Source organism: Geospiza fortis, unplaced genomic scaffold (assembly GCF_000277835.1).
Source record: "Geospiza fortis unplaced genomic scaffold, GeoFor_1.0 scaffold55, whole genome shotgun sequence".
Taxonomy (NCBI): Eukaryota; Metazoa; Chordata; class Aves; order Passeriformes; family Thraupidae; genus Geospiza; species Geospiza fortis.
The window spans coordinates 5,421,590-5,441,602 of NW_005054308.1; the positions used below are offsets into that span (position 1 = coordinate 5,421,590).

Sequence of the window (20,013 nt, forward strand, 5' to 3'; positions counted from 1 at the left end):
GGGGCCCGCGGGCTGCGCCGTCCCGGCTGTGCATCCATATGGAGAGGACCAGAGACAGACGAGGCTGACAAACTTCAGGGACCTCGGCCTGAGTTGTGTTGCAGTCCTGGTTTCCAGTTGACAGCAGGGACCCAAATGGAAAAAGTGCCACCAGCAGAGGCAAATCACGGTCAGAGATCTTCATCTGATCCAATAAATTACTCTAAGCAGCCATTTCACAGCAAAAATTGTTAGGGCTATTTGCTAATAAGACTGAAATCGCTTCCTGCAATCTTATATTAAATATCTGCAACTTGAGAGATAGACCCTGAAAGTCTTTAGGAATACTATAAATACAATATAGAAGAAGGATTTTTAAATAATTTAAAAATCAAGAGTGGCCTTTATGGTAAAAAACAAGTTATATTTGTTTCCATATGGCCAGGATAAATGCCATACTGCTTATTCCCTTCAAATAATGTGTGTATTTACTCAGCTTTTACATTGCTGGGATCATCTGCTGTTTTCACCACTTCACTCTTTAACCTTGCAGAATCCTATTAGCCCTTCTTGTGCTCCTGCTGGCCCTGCCAGCCCACAGCCCTACCTACCCCAGGCTGATTCTCACTGTATCTGCATGTTAGACCTCTCTGGAAAGCTGCAGGCAATGACTTCCTGCAGGAAGCTGGTCTTCTGCCAAGGAATTTTCCTGGGTATCCTTGAATATTCTTTTTTCATTCTCCTTTATGACTAAGGGTCCAGCTATTACCTTCCACCCCTGTATCATGGATACAAATGAAGGGTATAGAAGAAAAATAACGGCAAGCCAGTTCTGCTCCCTGCTCATGAAGAGGGCTTATGGACCCCAACCACAATCAGTTGTGGCAGTATATGATTTCTGCTTGCTTGGTTTGATGTTCTGGCTTGGCTTTCCCATTCTTTAGGTTAAGGATAAAAAGGGAAAGATTATTCTGAATTATGAGGTACATCAATTTGTACATTGCATTCAAACATCCCTTTTCTTATCTTTTCAAATGACCCCTATTTGTAATTGCTGTCTGCACCAGGCTTCTCCCAGTTCTTCCTTTTGGTTTGTTTTTATATTGGCTCTTTTTTTTTTTTTTTGGTTGGTTTGGGTTTGGGTCCATATTGAGCAGCTTCTCTTACTTAAAATCTCATATGCTTTCATCAGTACACAGCTGGTAAAGTTCCAACTTCATTTTTATTGGACTTGTATTTTAAGCTGATGATGTGGCTTTTTTATGTTTCATCCATCCCATCCTGCTCAAATTGAAATAACTTCTGCACATAAACTTGAAAGGGAGGGGGGTTGGCCGTCTACATTTGAAATCAAAGTTCTTATTTGTATATGATTCATCAAAAAAAAAAAGTGACAGAGTAGATTATACAAATACAAAACAAACCAGCCATTAGTTCTACTAATTAAGATGGATTTTTACTCTTAAAAATACTGGAGGTTAGAAAATATGCTTTAATATGGATAACAGCTGTACTGCAGAGCAATGATGTAAACAAAGAGAATCAGTAACTGCCTTCATGCAGTTTATTTCTATAGAGAAATCAAGTTCTGTGTAGACATGTTGTTACCTTATCACATGGAGACAAAACTCCATGGGCTCCAGGGCTTTGGGGGACTGTTTTACAACCTCCTTTAAAATTAAAAAAAAAACCAAAGTGAGAGCCAGTGTCAAACACCAGAGCCAGATCTGCAGCTGGTAAAAACTGCGCTTCCACTGCACTCACTGGAATAAATCCTGATCCCCGCTGAAGCCACTCACAGTTTTGCCACTGACTCCAGCAGAGCCAAGATTTTCTGCAGTAGATTCTCAGTGAGATTTAGACCAACTGAGGATGAGCCACATGGCACAGCAATGGGCCTGTTATCCTTCCACAGGAAAAATGGATGCTTGTTTGACCCTGAGGAGGTGTCCGCAGCATGCCAACCACCACAGAGCTCAGAGGAGTGAAATTCAAGAAGTGTCCTTACAATCCTGCCATTACACCACTGTAGCAGAGAAATTCAGGGAAATATCCTCCTCAAAACTGATTCTCCATTTCCTAAACTGGGCTTCTTCTCACAGACAGATGAGGTTGTGGTGTGGGTTTCCTTAGTGGGGCATTGCCATGGTTGTGTCCATGGCTTCTATACATTTTACAATCAACTAAAAAAAGTCAGTATGGAATGTATGGACTGCTGCATTAATTATAGTCCACAGCCCTCTAAATTAATTGGTGGGGGAATGAAGTCACACCATATTTATTTCTCTGGAATGAAGGGAGAAGGACTAGATACTGCAACTGTGCTTGGATAGTTTGATCTGAGAGCACGCTCTGTCAGCCATGACTACAGTCACACAGACGTTTGCCTTCACTGGATACAGGCATACAGAAAGGAGAAAATGATGCTCTGTGTGTCCTGAACGAATGCCCACACTGAAGGAAAGGTGTTCTAGCAGCTGAAATACCTGCATTAGTTTCAAACTTGCCAGCAGAGGTATGAACAGCCCTGTAACTGAACTGAAACAGGGCTCAGCACAGACTGTGGAGTATTTATTGGATTTACAGATTTTCTAATCCACACCAAGTTTGTGCTATCTGTTCCTGTTCCAGCTAGGGTGCATCTGCATAAACTGCAGCCAGACCTTCCCTTGGAGATGTTCTCACCACATTTAATTTTGCTTAGGAAAATGAATAGATCCTAAGCTTAATCACCAGTACTGCTCTGAAGGTGTTTTAAACACATATAACTGCACATTGCAATGAAAAATATTCTGTATCTGGAATTTCTAAGATCTCTTGCTGTTTTCAAGGGAAAATCACTCTTTTCCTCTTTTTAGTGGGGCTGTGAGGGGAGATGCTGGACTGCAGCACTGTGCCTTCTGCAAAGGGCACACCAACACCTAAGCAGGTAACTTTGAGTCTGCTTATGGCTCAAAGCAGTCCAAGCTCTCAGGTGAGAGGTTCCCCAAAAGGGGAACTGTCATTTCTGACCTCCTCATGGGGAAGATGGTACCTGTTTGCACAAAGACTGCATTTTTCCTGTGTTTCTCAAGCAGATGATTGTCTTTGCTCTCACCCTTGACTGCCATGCACACTTTGTGGCTATGCAATGTTATAAAGCTTAATAAAAAGGAAGAAATATTAAAAGAGTGTGCCAGTTCATTTCCTTCACACTTGACATTTCCAGGCTTCATATTGTTTGAACCCTTTTGCCATTATGTGGCACTATGATGTACTACCTAGGGAAAAAAGGATGTATTTAATGCTGATTTTGAAGCAGTGCAAGCTAAAGAGCAGTAATTAAGATTGGAACAGTTCTACCTTTACCCCCTTTACTTCAGCAGAGTAACAAAACAATCTATCACACAAAAAATAGACCAATGGAACTATTAATAAATTATCAAATTATTCAGCTCTTGCTAATAATTTCACTTCCACTTCTTTTTTAAGAAAATGCCAAAGAAATATTCTAAGATAAGTGAAGTAAAAATGAACCAAATTAAAGCAGTAATACCCAAGCCAGTCCCTTGGATTCTTGGAGTAAGAAATCAGGTAATATTACAGAAGATGTTAACATCTTTAACTGAAATCCTGCCTTCAACAGAAAGCTACTGGCTGAAGGTATAAAAGTAGGGCATCCCCTCTGCCCCTTCATCCTGAGCTTTCTCAGACCCAGCTCCTAAGCCCTTCCCAGGCATGCTCAGTGTGCCCAGGCTCCTCAGGAGCCTTGGTGATTCTGCTGAGCCAGGAGCAGCAAGGGACATACCCCAGAATTTCAGGGGCTTTACTTAGAAAAACCTGGGCAGTTTTACATTCTGAAGCTGTCACTGTTGGACAATGGGACTTAGCTCTCACTTCAGCTGTTGAAGATTCAAGTGTCCATCCTTCCAAGACAGAACAGAGCAGCAATTCCTCCCAGCCCTGTTCCATGTGTCACTGCTGGGACACCTGCAGCCTGGGACAGTACAAAGGTCCTGCTGCCTGCAATTCTCTCAGGCCAAGAGATTAACCTGTTAGATGCTGCTCACACAGGGACCAGCTGTGGGTACCTCCCTAGGTCTGTGTTCATTGATAACACAGGCTCGAATTCCTTCTGTGCCAGGCCAGAGCTACAGCCTTGCTCCTGAACTGTCCACACATACAAGTTTGCACTCAGATCCAGGGAGGGAAGAAACAGAACTGCAGGGATGGATTCAAGTTTCCTTCAGCATCTTAAGTATTTGGTTCAGTCACTTTGTCCTGATTTTGTGGCCCATGGTAGATGTTCCATCTTAATTACCCTTTATGTATTATGCTGACAGAGAAAATGCAAAATTTCATTGTTAACTCTTCTTCCACTAATCATCTGTATTTACCAGCTAGTTGTCTTTTGATAAACATTACAATCTCTCCCCTATGTTTTCACCTTGATTCTTTCTGTTCAGATTTATTGCCTCACTATTAATATTCCAGCCATGTGATTTATCCCAGCATGTTCCCGGAATACTTGCCTTTTCTATATAAATATTTGAATGATCCTAATTTCAACTAATTAGTACTGGGACATTTGATTTCCCTCTTGAAGAATTCTCATTTGCTACTAACCAGTTCCTTTCCAGTATAAGAGACACCTATTTTGAGGGGAGAGAATAGAGGTACAGAATGAACCAAAAACTTTTTCAATATTGTTCTACCCTTCTTTGTATTGTTCATGTCAATCTGATGCCAAAATAACTCTCGTAGGACAGAAATCTCAAAAACATTAAGTACATAGGCAATGACAATAAAGCATTCCTGTCCTGCCTATCAACATGTTTCCAACCTTACAGCAAGACAGGCCTTATTTAATATCTTATTATGCCATAAATTGGGACAATTCACTAAGTTCAAATTTGTGGAAGATCTTGGAAATATAATAAAGTTTGATGGCCCTCAGATCTGTCACTTCCTCTGTCAGCTTTACCTATAAAGGAAGTTTAGGCCCCAAACAAAGGTTTGGGATTTTTTCCCAGTGCAAATCTAGCCATAGATAATTTTCCCTGAAAAACATTTAACAAGTTTCGCCTAAATATATTGGCTTTGTGCACCATGACTTTTTAAAACGAGAAGGATCAACATGTTTTTCCAGGAGAAACATTTCTGGAGGAAAAACATGTTTCTAGTCAATGTTCTAACTTACTGTTGAGAAACAATTTCGATGGAGCAGTTTCAACCAACCATACTTACAGATTTTTCTGCTAGAAAGAAATCATTTTAGAAGCATTTCAGCCATGCAGATTTCTTCACTCTCCAGAAAAACCACACCACTCAATCTCACTGATTCACCCGCTGCTTCTATTAATCGGTCACTTGTTCAATCTAAGCATTGTTTTAGTAAGTAAAGATACACATAAAGAGCAAATATTAAGAAACAAAGCAAAAGTATTCCTAATAACTAGTAGCAAATGCCTCTGAAATATTTGTTAAAAAATCCAAGTACAACCAGAACACAAGATTATTCCTAAAACAGAGAAAATTTAAAAATTAAGACTTATCAAGATCTTCAGATTCAATTCTCTCTTCAAATAAAACAAATTTTACTTTCTGGTTGCCTGCTTCACAGCTGCAACTCTGATAATAGGACATCTTAGTAATTTATATCTTCACTAAAAACAAATACCCATTTAAAATAGACTGGGACATTTTCCAGTTTTAGAATCATTATTTGTGTATTTGTATTGAAGTAATGCCTAGAAGGCCCAGCTGAGACTGAGGTCTATTGAGTTAGTAAGACAGTGAAGAAAGTGAGCTCCCTAAGTACAAAATTCAATATAGCAGTTTAGTGAAACAAGTACAAAAATAAGGATTTCCATCCCAAAATCCTAACAGTTTGGATAATATTTTAAAAAATCATCTCTGCAGTCCTTATCTATTACTCGTAGGCACACTTTTCAAATAGTATTTATTCTTTACATTTACAAACAGTTTATCTGAATAATTTCATCCTTTAACAACAGAAGTCTTAGGCTAATTCCCTTCTCACCGCCTACTGCATCTCCTCGAGAGATGCCGCGCGTTTGCAGCTTACCCTTTTTTATTTTTTCCCCCCTTAATCATGCTTGCTGGGAGCCATAAAGCTGAAAGGGAGAAAACCGTAAATAATTGCATCTTCAGAGATGAGTTTAAGCTTTAAGCAGTGGCAGAAATACTGAATTCCTATGCTCCACCACACTTCATCAGGGAAGGCCTTGCAAATTAGGGTAAGGAAAACTTGCTACCACCCAAGACCCTATATTTTAAGAGGTTTTTCATCAGTCACAGAAATTATAGACTTTCTGTAGCTGCTGTTTCAGTATATAAGTAACACAGAAGGAAAAGCACAGCAGATTACTGGGATCCTATCCAATGTGGAATATCTGCAGCCTCAAGTCAAACAAGCTCAGAGGGTTCATGGAATTTCACTCAGTGAGAACTGCCAACTCAGGGGGAAGGTCACAATCACAGTGCCTGAAGGACAAAGAAAAACAGTTCTCAGACTGTTGGGAAATGGGAAGCTTTTGGGAATGTGCATTTTCTACCTTAAAATAAGAGAGTTATGTTAAGATTGTGAATTTTGCACTTCCTCTAGCTCCAGTCTCCAAGCCTGCCAAATGATGTGGCACTGCACATGGAAGCTCTACCTAATCCTTCACTCATTCACATGAGGAAATGAGGGCAGGAATACTTTAGGAACATTTAAAAGCAAGCCACTTGAATCATTTGTCACTAAGAAAAATTTGAGAAAAGGACTAAGAATAGAATAATTTCTGTTCACCTTTATCATGCAGGAATTGAATCCCATCCCTGTCTTCTATTTAATCCCCAAACAGAACTTACTTGAGTGTGAGCTGGCGCTCCTAAGAGTGAACTATAAATTGTGTCACACTAACATCAAAGGAAAATAGCATGGAAAATCTCTAGTAAGCCCAGGGCTATTATTGAAACACATGCAGTAAAACAACCAAATGTTTCTGGCTGTTCTTCAGCTTATTCTTCAAATGACATGTCAGGGTCTAGCCTAATATGAAGAGCTTTAACTTGGGTAAACCTGCTCTGTGTTCCACAAAAAGAATTGTTGCTTCAGAAAGTCCAGTTTAGTGGAAATAATAGAGCAAGCTCACAGAAATGGAAATTTAAGGAAACACATTCAGCAAGCATAATAAGAAATAATTTTCACCTGAAAATTCAAAGCTGCAGAAAGCTGGCTTGGTGCAATAAGTGCAAATCATACATTAGGCATTTCAGTGCCCCAAGGCAACAATGGGAAAATCTTGATGTTTCTAATGACCTTCTTCATTTCATAAATGTAATAAAATCACTTTCAAATTAATATCTTATGTTTAGCAAATTTATAACTGACTTTTGCTCCACTTTCAACCAATGGTTGACAAGTAGACTGCAGCGCTCAGTCCATGACCTGAAAGCTTGTTAGCAGCCTTCCTTGTTCTTTGGTCCTTTGTATTGATTTCAGAGTATCACAGGGAGTATCTTATGATTGTTCCTGTCCTTTATAGACATATAAATCAAGAGTAAATTCACTGAACTAAGAGCTGTGACCCTCATGTGAAATGGATGTTAATACAATCAAGACCACCTACTGACAATGTGGTTTTGAATCATTTCAGCCTGCTGTGCTTACAGCATCCCTGTCTCTAACTTGTAGTTTTGGGCAATTATTTAAGGTGCATTTCGTATTCAGACAGCAAAGAATCCCTAAACACAGAAGCAGGTGAAAAACATGAAGTATATCTACTAAATGTGATGCCCTACAATTTATTTCCTCAGCCATCATGAGGCAGTCTGGGGAGTTTTGGGCTGCTTGAGTTTCAGAATAGGTAACCAACTGCAGTGGTGTATTTTATTGACCTGTTTTTATGCTCACAATAATGATGTGATACTACATAAGGGATACTGCATCAATGATCAAAGTGTATGAGCTTGGCATTCCCTAACAGCTATTTCCATCTGAAATAACTTCTGGATTCTGTCTTCTTTAGGCACTGCTGTACATGGATTGCTGAACTTCAAAAGGGGTCAGTGTGTCTTGTCTATGTCAGAGTTCTTTAAAAGCAGAAACAACTCTAGTTTCTGATCTGTGTTCATGAGTGCAAGGCCTTTCATTTCTCCAAAGCATTTATGGAAACAGCATGCTGGACCCGCAGAACTCCCTGAAGCTTTCTCCAGCTCAAAGGCATGTTGTGGTTGAGTGGACAGAGCCCTCAGACACCAGAATTAGCTGTGCCTTTCCCTTTGCATATTTGCTTCTAGCATTCCTGTTTGCAAATGTTGAAGATTGTGGCACTCAGTTCTGCCAGGGCAATGCCTGAGTACAAACGAGATCAAACCCTTCCAGTGAAACAGTAGGTAAAATTACATCTGCCTCCTAATTACAAGTGACACAATTCTTGATAGAACATGTCTACTTAATCTTTTACAGTTCAATAAAACTGTAAAATGCTCATCTTCATTAGGTGGCATATTACAAAAGGGTTTCAATAGGGCTAATTTACAACTAGTCTGTCTACACTGAGCTTTGGGCATGTTCTGTAGAGACTGAGAACATAATTTCCATTATAGGCAGTGCAGACTAACACAGGTCCTGCCTAAATTTGGTCAATTCTCATCACTGGTCAGACTGAAGACACCAGTATAGACCTGTGCATTCATCAGACTCTCTTAGTTCTGAAGACTTCAGGCTTCTGGACATCTCTGGAAACATTCCATTCACAACAGAAGAGAATTAAGTAGTTTTTCTTTTTAAATCAAACCTACACAGGCTCGTAATCCATCAGGCAACTTCACAGCATATACACATCTGCATAATCCTCCTGAAGTTGCATAACTCTCCAGCTGTCCTCATAAAAGGGATTTCATTCTGTGCCTGGCAGGTTTTGCAAGAAGTACGTGTTCTGTATAATATGCATGTATCAATGTGCGGGATTCTGGGGGAGATCCTTAAAACTAATCAGTTTTTGATCTCTGTACCTTCCCTTTGTAAAACCTGCCTTCCCTGTGGCTGTGTACACACAAATACAGATGCACAAACTAAGGAACAGACATCAACTACTTTGGTTCTAAAAGTAACTCCAGTTAAATATTTTAACAGGAGTCAAATTTTCTTCTGAATTGTATAATCTCTTAGAAATATACTAGAAATATTCTATAGAAACGTCATACTTATCATGTCAGCAGTTAAATTAATAATTTATCCTTATGGTAATCAGGGGGTTTCTCATATACATACAGAGTGCTAAAATGTATGTAGGATCTCTCAAGACATAGCTCTGACTGTAAATTATGCTGATTATGAAATAAGTTATATCAAGAGCAAAAGGGGAAATGCAACTGGAACACAATTGGTAAACAAATTTAGAAAAATCCTTGTCCACAAGGAAAAGAAATCTCTTCCTAGAGAGTTTCAAATACCACTTCTATGACTTCTTCACCCCTACACTCTAAGTGATTATTCAAACATTATTTGCTACTGAATATGTATGTATCAAAATATGAGCAATTCTGGTTTTGAGGGACAAGGGAAAAGCAGTTGTTTTTTTTAGTGTCTCCGAGAAATCTGCTGTACTCTTCCTCCAGCTGGCCTTGTGTTTTAACTAGTAGCGCTCATGTTCCATGGGAGAAGAAAGAAAAGCAAATGTTTTTATTATCAGTCTAAGTATTTCTAAAATGCCGTTTTTTCCAAGGTTATCCAAGTTTATAAGACAAAGAATTGTTCATTTCTGAGTTTCTTTAGAAATTTCTCTATACCAACATTACCCCCATCTTACTGATGGTGTTCCATCTGGCTTCAGTCTTAATTGCAATTTTAGCTCAGCCATTCCTATGATATCATAAAAACTTGAAGCTTCTCGTGAAGCTGATGGTCTCCTATATTTAACTAAATAATGAAAGCAGGAGAGCAAAAGGGAAATAATCTTCAAAACAGAATTTCAGTCTTTCGAAAACAAAAGGGTGGGCGAGTTCTTAAAACTTCTGCCCTCAAACTGAAGGGAGAAGTGAAGGACAACGTGAGCTACTGGTGACCAGTGTTACCACACAAACTGATATTTCCATTACTTTGATTTTTTACTAAATCGAATAATTCTCAAAGCTCTCTGAGGCTATTAAATTACTAGATTTGAATTTTGCTGTTCAACCTCTTACAACTTTAATATCATTACAACAATATCAGTCTAAGAGAGGATTAATGTACAGATTCCCTAAAGAAAATGTGCCATTGGTGACTGCAGTGGATTAAGAGCCTTGATTATAAGTAATTATTTAATGCGAAGCAGATTCAAACAAGACCAGAACATATTGTGGTAAATCCTATTAAATGCAGTCAATGACTCACTCTTTTGTAAATATCTTACTATTTACATAAACAAGACAGGATAAACATGGTAGAAAAAATGACTGGCAGGGTGTATGGGTATAACTTGCCTAAAATCATATAATAGGTCAGCTAAAAAAATCAAGAATAAACATGTCTCAATAGACCATGTAATCATTACCTCAGAACATAATCTAACATCACCATAATGAATCTGCATTACACTTGGATAAACATTTGTTCACTCTTACGAGGTTTGGTAATTTGATACATCAGAACAGTGGAAGAACATGTAACTTACGTTAAACATCTGCATTCAATCCTTTCTTAGATATTACACCACATTAGATATTGATCAAAAAGTATGTTAAATGATTAAAGGAATGAAAAAAGGAAAATATACACAAAAGAAAAAAAATATATTGATTCTTGTTTCAAGGTCAAGCATGTGCATGTCTTCACTCTAATAGGGCTGGTTATGAAAGAAAATCATTGGTCCCTGCTGTTATAATCATTAAATGCTGCTTAAACAAAATGCTTATGTCACAATGAAAATAAACTATTTTGCTTAGTTTTACATTTCGATTATCTCAAAATAACTAAATATTACCCTTCATGTGCCAGTGCTCCTGCATATAACATGGTGTTTCTCTTTGAAACAGAGGAGAAGCTGAGCTCCATGGACCTGCACTCAGAACCTACAGGATTTCACATCTGCTGAATTGAGTTTTCAAGGCAAAGGTTCTCCTCATCTCATTCAACAGGCTTCTGAATCCACAGTTTCAGTCTTCTTCCTAGGAACTCTCTCTAGCTGTGCAGTGATTAATATCTTTCCATTCCTGACATGACATTTTAAATTGTTTGAACTGAGGGACAAGAGAGATTGTTATTGTAACCAATCTGCAGATATTGAGACCTCTCACATCCACCCTGTGTGGCTGCTTGGAACATCCTGGCAACAGCTGCAATAGGAGGCTGGATAATACCAATGGAGAGAAAGCCCTGCATATTTATTTTAAAAAATAAAGCATCAAGGGAAATTAAAATTGAGCTGAAAGTTCAGCAATCAATTTGGGTTTGAATACAAGATTGTTTGCAGGCTCATCCACTTTTTACTCTGCAAGCTGATCTTACATCTGCCCATTTTCTCCCTGTGCAAAGTTACAGCTATGGAGACAAAGACAAAGCTCACTGTGAGCAGCAGCCCAGGGTGTGCACTGCTCTCCAAAAGAACTGGAAGAAAATGCTGTGGGTTTGTTTTTTTTTTAAATTAAGACAGAGGAGCAGACATTTCCGACTGAGACACAGCAGATGGCTGCCAGAAAATGGTAAAGAATTCAGGAAGATGAAGGGCGAGGCAGCCTGTGGGCTTTGGAAAAGAGACAGTAACCCACAAGCAGTTAAAGTGCACTGTATGTGTGGGACAGAAAGGTTTGGAGTGGTAAAAATCTGCAGGACTCTGTGCCCTTTGGTCCTGCTGCAGTCAGTCTCCCCTTGCAAATTCAATTCTAAACCCAAGCACTACATGGCAGCAATAATTCAGCATTCCATGTATGATGAGGAAATGTGTCTATAAGTGCTCTGCTCTGGCCTCTTTGGCCCCTTTTCAATACAACTGTAACTGGAGCTGTATTTCCTGCAAAAGGTGGCCTTATTCTGCTACAGCAGTGCTGCAAATACTTTTCTGAATATTGCAAACAGTTAGCATTGGAAGGGTTTAGACAATTCCACAGGAAACCCATCTAGCTGTGGAGCTTAAGAAACATTTTATTAGCAGAACTAACAACCTTTATAATAATAATAGGCAAAGTCAGTATTTCCATTCATTTATGTCAGGAGGTGTTGATACAGATGCTTTCTTTTGGAATATATGTTATTGTAATGATCACATTTCAGGAGGGTGGGAGAGGAATTTCTTCCGTAACTATATAAAAAATTCTTGAGCTATCCCCAATACAAACCTTTTTAGTTTCTTATTCTGAACTGCTCTGCATCTGTGTATGTGAAGCCTCAAAATAAAATGTAATGAGATGGAGCAGCACAGGATGGCACATAACAGGTCCAAAGGACATTATTTGCTCACAGCTGGGGTCCAGTGTGTTGTCATTAGAAGGTGTCCCTTTCTGGGGACTTTTTTGACACTGGTTTCTAGGAGTGCAGAGAACCTGCATAGGGAGGTTGATTTTCAGCTTTGCTCAGCTCCTGTTTCAGGGTCTCAGGAGAAAAGCCACATTTCCTGAGTCCAGCGCTGCAATGTTCTCAGCCTCTCCAAGGCAATGGCAAGCTGCTTCATAACCCAATTCCTTCTCATCAAAATATGACAAATCCAGGCTTTGCTGTCTGACTACAGCCCCCAAAACAACCCCTTCCAGTAAAAATACCCATTCAGTGGATTTGATTGTATGAAAAGCCATTTCCTCCCTAATTCATTTGAATATCTGAGGTGATTACCTCCAAATTAGGCAGAAATGCTATGAGTGCAAAATACAGAATTCAACAGCTCTGTGAGCCTTTTATTAAACAAGTCCCAAACTTATATGAAATGCAAAGATTAGTTACTGGAGCAGGGGGAATTCTCCACTTACAAAAACAAAAAGACATGAGGTTTCACAGTCTTGTTCATGGACTGCAAGACCACATCAACTTCTATTATTCCATGTAAGATAATTTTGTATATCTCTTTCAGAAACACACATAAATAAGAAGGCCTTCTATACATTTTCTGAGAGTAATTTAGTATCTGAAACTACATCCTATGGTCAGTCTGCTCTTTGAAGGCACTGTATGAATGCAGTGATCCTCTTCAGGATGCATGAGACAGATTAAAGTCAACTCAGCAGAGCATCTGTTTTTGCATATTAACTGAAGAAAGTTCTCCTGTAGCTCAAGGGGGCCACAAACATGGGTGAAGATTAAAAAAAAGGCACTGTCACCAGCAATTGTTAGCAGTGGCATCCAGCTGAGTACTGATTCTTCAGTATCTATATTGGCCCTACTGCAATATTGGCAGACAAAAAAGCTCATAGAGTCTCTAAATGATTGAAAGCTATTGTAAAAATTACGATACTGGGAAGGTTGCTAGACATCCTCTAATACAGAACATCCCACATTACAATCCCAAATCCTTAGTAAAAGCAAACAGAATATTAATTTCCCCATATTTTCTCACCTGCAAGTATCTGCTCAGGGCCACAAACAGCAGGGAAAAGCTGTTCAGTAAATCAGTGTTGCTGCAGGCCAGGGAAACAAGACCTGGGGGCACACAGCTCTCACCACCTTCCTGGAATAACATGGGGAGAACTTCCACAAAGACCCTCTGGTCTATCGCTCACTATTGTAGTAACAGGCTGGGGCTGCACTCCTGTTTTTATTGTCATCTTGATTAACTCTATAGACCAAAGTAACTTGTTCCAACTCGTTTTTCCAAAACAACTCACATTCTCTGCCACACATCTGACAAAACCTAAATTGTTAACAAATGGTTGAGGGCTCAGTCACAATGAAAACAACAATTGTGAGGTGGAAATAACAATAACACAAACACAGACCCATGCAGTTCTTGCTGGGGTAAATTATTCCTGCAGAGACATGGAATTGTAACCCAAGGGTATGCAGTGACTTTATTATTTGGCTCAGTGATCTCTCACTAAGCATTACTGCTGGTATTTATTAGCAACAATGCCCTCTAATAGGTGGTTACAGACAGAGGGAGTGGGGCTAGTACTTTTGCTGGGGAGTTCTACCTTAAAAGCACAAGCTTTCCCTGTTCAGCATAAAGCCTGGATGGTGCACAATAATTGCTTATCTCGTTCACAACATATGGTTGCTGGGGAGCACTTCCCAACAGCTGGCATGATCAACTTGTGGCAAAAGATTTTAAATCAGCCCTGCCCGTGTTTCAAATACTTGTGTGCTCTTACTTCTCAAAAGATGCCATTTGCATCATCCATGCTGAGGCACAGCCAAGCATCAAACAAAAAAAAGGCTGGGAATAAACACGCTGACAATATGAGATTAGCTGCCATTCTGTTCACCTACAGAACAGATGTTCAGCTTCCTAGTCACCTAAAATCATCCTCCAGGAGTGCACCATTTATATTGAGCTGCCTGTGTCTAAAACATTGCCTATGTAGAGTGGAATCATGGACTTATTCAAATAGTTCACAACACACAAGACAGCAATTTTTTCTTTTGTATTACTGTGCTTAGGAAAGGAATTGTTGAAAAGTGTATTGAATTGCTGAGGTTTTTAATGATAAGGGACAAAAGCAAATGGCAAGAATAAAGTATATAGTAGTAGTGAAAAAAATTATTCTGAAGTAAATGCACTTGATGCAAAAATATACACTGAAAACACCAGCTATAAATGAATTTTCACAGTACAATACCTTGTGAGGCTCAGGTGTCCTGGAAAATATTATCTTTCAATTCACCAAGGTTTTGTTTTAAATTACACAGTGACTATGGCAGCTGAACTTTTTACTGTTCATATGCAATTTTAAAGTATAGGGAATTATTAAATATACAATATTTTAGAATTGTCTATTGTGCCCAGACTAATGAAACAATTTTAAAATATAGTCTAACTATAATATGAGAAATTTGAATTAAGTTATGTAAATTTTAATCTGAGATCAAGAACAATTGTAATTTCTTTTGACCATTTCACAGACAAGTAATACCTTAGAATCAAAGCCAAACAAACATATGCCATTTTAAACGTGCAAGAAAACCTTCTAGCTTCTGTTTCAAAACCCCACACTTCCTTCACATTTTTCCTTGAGCTCTTATTATCCTTTATCTCCTACAGCCACTAGAAACAAAGTCACATCTAGGTAACAAGCACACAAGCAACCCAAAAACCTATAGAATAAGAAATCAGAAATAAAATTGTCCAGTTCTCTTTCAAGTGTGTCTTGATGCTGGTGCACATTTGGTCCATGGGAAACATTGTGTCTCCCATGGCTTCCTGCACTTGAGTTTGGTCAGTTCCTACCCCTGAACCTTCTCTCCCTTTGGAATGTCCTCATTACCTTTCATCTGAACAATAATTCTGCCATTTATTTGGCTGAGAATAGGACTGGATTCTGGAAGGCCCTGCTCACCTTCCATGTGCTGAGTGAGGGCTTTGGGACTGCCCAGTTTGTGCTACTTGACCTGCAGGAGTTACACTGTCCTGACTCTTAATCATTTTTGTTGGTTGTCTCTAAATTCCTTTCACATTTCTGCTATTGAGCCAGCCAGAACTGAATTTATCAATTCCTCCAGATATATCAGCTTGCAGTTCTCCAGCTTGAATCTCATTTTGCTTTCTGCACATATTTTTGAGCTCTTTAGATCCCTTTTTATTATTTCTCCTTGCTCACTTACGCTTGCAACACCTGTCAGTTTAGAGCATGATTGTACCATTAGAAAGCAGGGCAGCTGCAGAGCAAAGCCCCAGGGAAACTCCAAGCAATATTGGATCTTAAACTTTTGGAAATTTACCCAGAGCAGAGAGGAAACATGGGGAACAAGTGCCTAAAACAATGTGCCTGCAGATGCAGGGCACACAATGCTGCTTTGGAATAACAGAGAGTCTGTTGCCATGATTTTATCTGAAGTAGCTGCTGCTGGCTGAGTGTGCTTTTACCTGGGCATGAGGGATCCAAAGGCTCTTGATGACCCAGGGAATGCATCTTCCAGGTATTGGCATATGCCCATTACATAGTTGTGCCTCTGCATCCTCCAGCTGATTCCTCTATGGGGAGCCCTGAAGTACAAGACAGTGCCTTGAAGCCATAATTCAAGCATAACTGGTTTATTGGTTTGGGTTTTTTTTTCCACTGTAGACATTAAAACATATATTTGGGGATATTTAAGACTACAGAATGAAACAGCCTGTAAGTTTGGTACTGATATTAAGAATTCTAGCATTAAACTCTGAAATGGAAGCACAGGGATTAAAAGTTTGGGAGATTTTGTTCACAATGAATACATTCCTTTTACTTCGTGAATTTTCATCTGGAACCTGATGTTCAGTTCTTCCATGACATTTTCCATAGAATTAACTATTCTCTTCATGCCTTATTATTTCCCAAGGCAGATCCCAGGGTGATTATAATACTAATAGCTACCTCCAGGGAGCACTGGGTTTCAATACATGGCACTAACTGGTGCTTTATCTAACCAGCTGTGAGCACAGCCCACCTGGGCAGGGACGTTTCCTACCCTTGAGGAAAGTCAGACAGTTTAAAACAGGGACATTAGTTCTCTCTGAAGAGAGGTGGCTTTTCAGTGACAATCCATGCTACTGGCCTTGAACAAATATCTCCCCAAAAGTTTACATTTATCTCTTTTATTCAGATAATGATCACGTGGGGGGTTTTGTTACTTTTCTGTGTCTTGCTAATCCCACAGAAATATGAATTACTGAATCAGTTGTCTAATAAATTGTAATTTCTTCTGCTGTCTCTTCAGTAGTAAGACTTTAGGTTACTAAAAACTAAACTTCAGTGTAGGAATTTGCTGGGAGTAATTCCTGTTAGAAACTTTTTTGGAAACGTGTAATTGTGAGGGATGAGCCTGGGCCCTGCCCTCCTCCTGCCCTGCAATGAGCTCTCAGGGCCACTCCCTTGTTCTTCACACTGTCTGTAATTATGGGCTGAGTGAATTGTCAAAGATGTCAATGCATTGACAACAATAAGCTTAGAATCAGTCTATTAAAAACTAGAGACTGTGTGTAAGATGCCCCTTTCAATGATAAAGTAGAGAAAATTATACCATTCCCTTGAAAGAGTCCTCATTCAAAAATAGAGCATTTAAGGAATAGCTTTAAAAACCTCTAATTGTTCATGGGGGTTTTTTTGTTTTCTCACAGTTTGGATAACAGCTTTATAAATAAATTATCTGACTGATCACTTAACTGAATCACCTACCCTAATCAGAGTACAGTACACCGTGTAGAATACTATACTGTACATAAAGGTGGTTAAAAGACCTCAATTCCTAAAATGATCCATCTGTGGTAAATAGATATACTTATATATTAGAATAAATACCTTTTAGCATTAAAGGGGGTTCCCTGAGGTTTTCTGCATCATTTCTATTCATCAATTATGTTAATTACATTTACTTCAAAATGAATCATTCTCTAATCAGTATTAAGAACAGTTATTTAACAAACAAGCCCTTACATTTAATTAATTTTTAGACTGACTTCAGAAAATGACATTTAGTTATTAAAAAATATTCACTCTTTTCTCTTCTGTTTGAATTGTGAGTGGGGCAGATAAAGGCGGAACTCCAAAATACATTGAGTAAAAACCTATTTAAGGTTTTTGTCCCTTTCCCCTTCTGCCTCACTTTCCTTTAGGGGTAAAATTACCTCCATTTCCAATGGCTCTTGATTTTAGCCAGCTATCTGACATTGAACTGTAGTAGAATGGACACCCAATACAGTCAATGGGGTCTAGAGAGAGCAATTCAGAGCATCCTCACTACCTAACTGTTCACAGGATACTTCCCTGATTACGCGCAGACTCAGAGGGCCCATTGCAGGCAGCTGAATTAAATATCTAAATTTGGATGGTATGAGTAGGTTAACTTTAGTGTCTTGCTTTTGCTATAAAGGAAGCTTAGGGAGACATGGATTTTACTGTAGAATTGGGGTCTTCATAAAACCAGGAAAGCTCAGCAATATGTGGCTGGAAAAGTACGGCTTAATTGAAAGGAAATATGATGTTGTTTAAGAGAGTAAGGAGAGCTGATTTAAATTCCTGTTCTGCCACAGACTTCCCCTGTGACCTTAGGCATGTCGCTCAGGGCAAGAATTTTATGGGCATCTGGACATCCAACTCCAGGGGATTTTAAATAACTAACTTTGCAAATCTAGCCACTGAGTGCTATTCTTTAATTTTCCATTTGCAAAATGTAGACAGTGTTATTTCCTCTTTCACCTTCTACCTACAACAGCTTCCAGGTGGAATTCTCTGCTAAAAGAACAATGTAAGGCTGAGAGACTATGCACCATGGTAAAAAATTCTTCTGCTTACAAATGCCCTCTAAAAGATTAGGAATTTCTCTAACCTATTTGGTTTTTTAGGTTCTGGGGACAATTCTTCTGATTCCCTATAGCTGAATACTGTAATGTTCTTCACAACTGTTTCCTGTCTCCATATGAAAAGGACAACAGCCATCACTAAAGCAGTCAGGTAAAGTTACATACTAATTCCCAAAATAGAGTGCCAATATCTGCAATTCTAATACCTCTCTATTTAAATTTAATATTCAGCCCTCAAGACCTGCCAGCTAACCTAACTTGAGCGTGAGCCTCACACCAAGGTTCTCCCTTACCAAGGGCAACTCCAGGCTCCAGCACCACTGCCTCTCTCCCATTCTCTGCCCCCATGCATCCTTTATCGCCAGCCCCATTTGTGTGCGGCACCGCAGGGCATGGGGAGGGGGGGACGCAGAATGAACCTGGCACTGAGCTCCTAGTCGAAGAATTTCTTTAAATTTCCTTCTTCTTTTGGTGCTGGATGGCAACAAAAGGTTGTACAAAAGCATTACATCCCCTCATGTGCCTTGGAAATTTCTGAAGTTCTTCCCTTGACATGGCTCAAAGCTGGCCTGTTCCGGAAACCAAAGCAAAGGAAACTCAGAGGTTTTCCATTAATTCTTGCCTATGCTGCTTTGATTCACTTTCTGCAGACATTTTGCCAATAAAGCATAACACAAGCCAGATTTCCTCCTGCCATGCTCTGTAGCGAGCAGATGACTTGTGGATATGTCATTCAGCTGGATTTTCACCTGGAAGAAAGCAGCACTCTGCCCACACTGAAGTGACTTGCTACTAGCTTTAATTGACACATCCTTCCTTTTGCATCAGTCTGTGCTCATAGGCATGTCTTGGCTGAATCTGATGGAATATATTTAAAATGTATTAGCATTTCCAACATGCTGAAAGTTTGCAATGCATATGCTGGGCATCACGCCAAATACATATGACCCCAACAGGTTTCATGAATTTTGGACATGAACTTGTTTTGCAGTTATTCTTAGTGTATGGAAGGTTGGAATGAGAGTACCTCCACTGGCTGAGCTGTAGTCAGAGTTGTGATGTGCCAAGGGATCATAGAAACTCTACATCACAAGCAAAGCTTGGAAACTAGAATGACTTCAAGTAAACGTATGTAAAATAATACTTTATTCACAAAGTTATTTGTCATCTACATTTCCAGAAATTAAACAGCCAGAATTAAATTAAACCAGAAATGGTTTCTAATGTACTTTAGCAAGTCACTGCATTATAGTGAGCAGTACCTTGCCCTTTGAAGAGTCCTATTGATTTTACTTCAGAGTAAGGCTGGCAGAATGAGGACTGAGCAACTTTGGATGGCCGGCGATTGCTTTCTTAATTTGTATTCAGTGGGTCAGGTTTAACAACTTTTTTTTTTTTTTTAAGAAGTTTTGGTACCCAAATGTAAATGTCCTCAGAGCATTTAATCTGGACATTTCTCATAGTGATTTCCCACTCGTGACTTCTTGTGGAAGATGTTAATCCTACTCAATCAATGGTTCATTGGTTTCCGTGGGGCAGGGGTTTGCCCTTACTCTCGGTGTTATTGCCTATTATAGTCATCTTTGGCATATTTCACTATTTCTCTGCCCCAGACTTCATTAATTAAATATTTCCTTCTAATAAAGCT

At 39.2% G+C, this 20,013-nt stretch overlaps 1 protein-coding gene across 1 annotated transcript in view; it reads right to left on the minus strand.

Annotated features, from left to right (window-relative positions):
• The window catches only part of ADAMTS2 (ADAM metallopeptidase with thrombospondin type 1 motif 2), a 172,559-nt gene extending 172,375 nt beyond the window's left edge, over positions 1 to 184 (minus strand). The window contains 1 exon segment of the mRNA XM_014312149.2: positions 70 to 184. Within this exon segment, the coding sequence (XP_014167624.1) occupies positions 70 to 184 (115 nt within the window).
• Between the last annotated feature and the right edge of the window lie 19,829 nt (positions 185 to 20,013).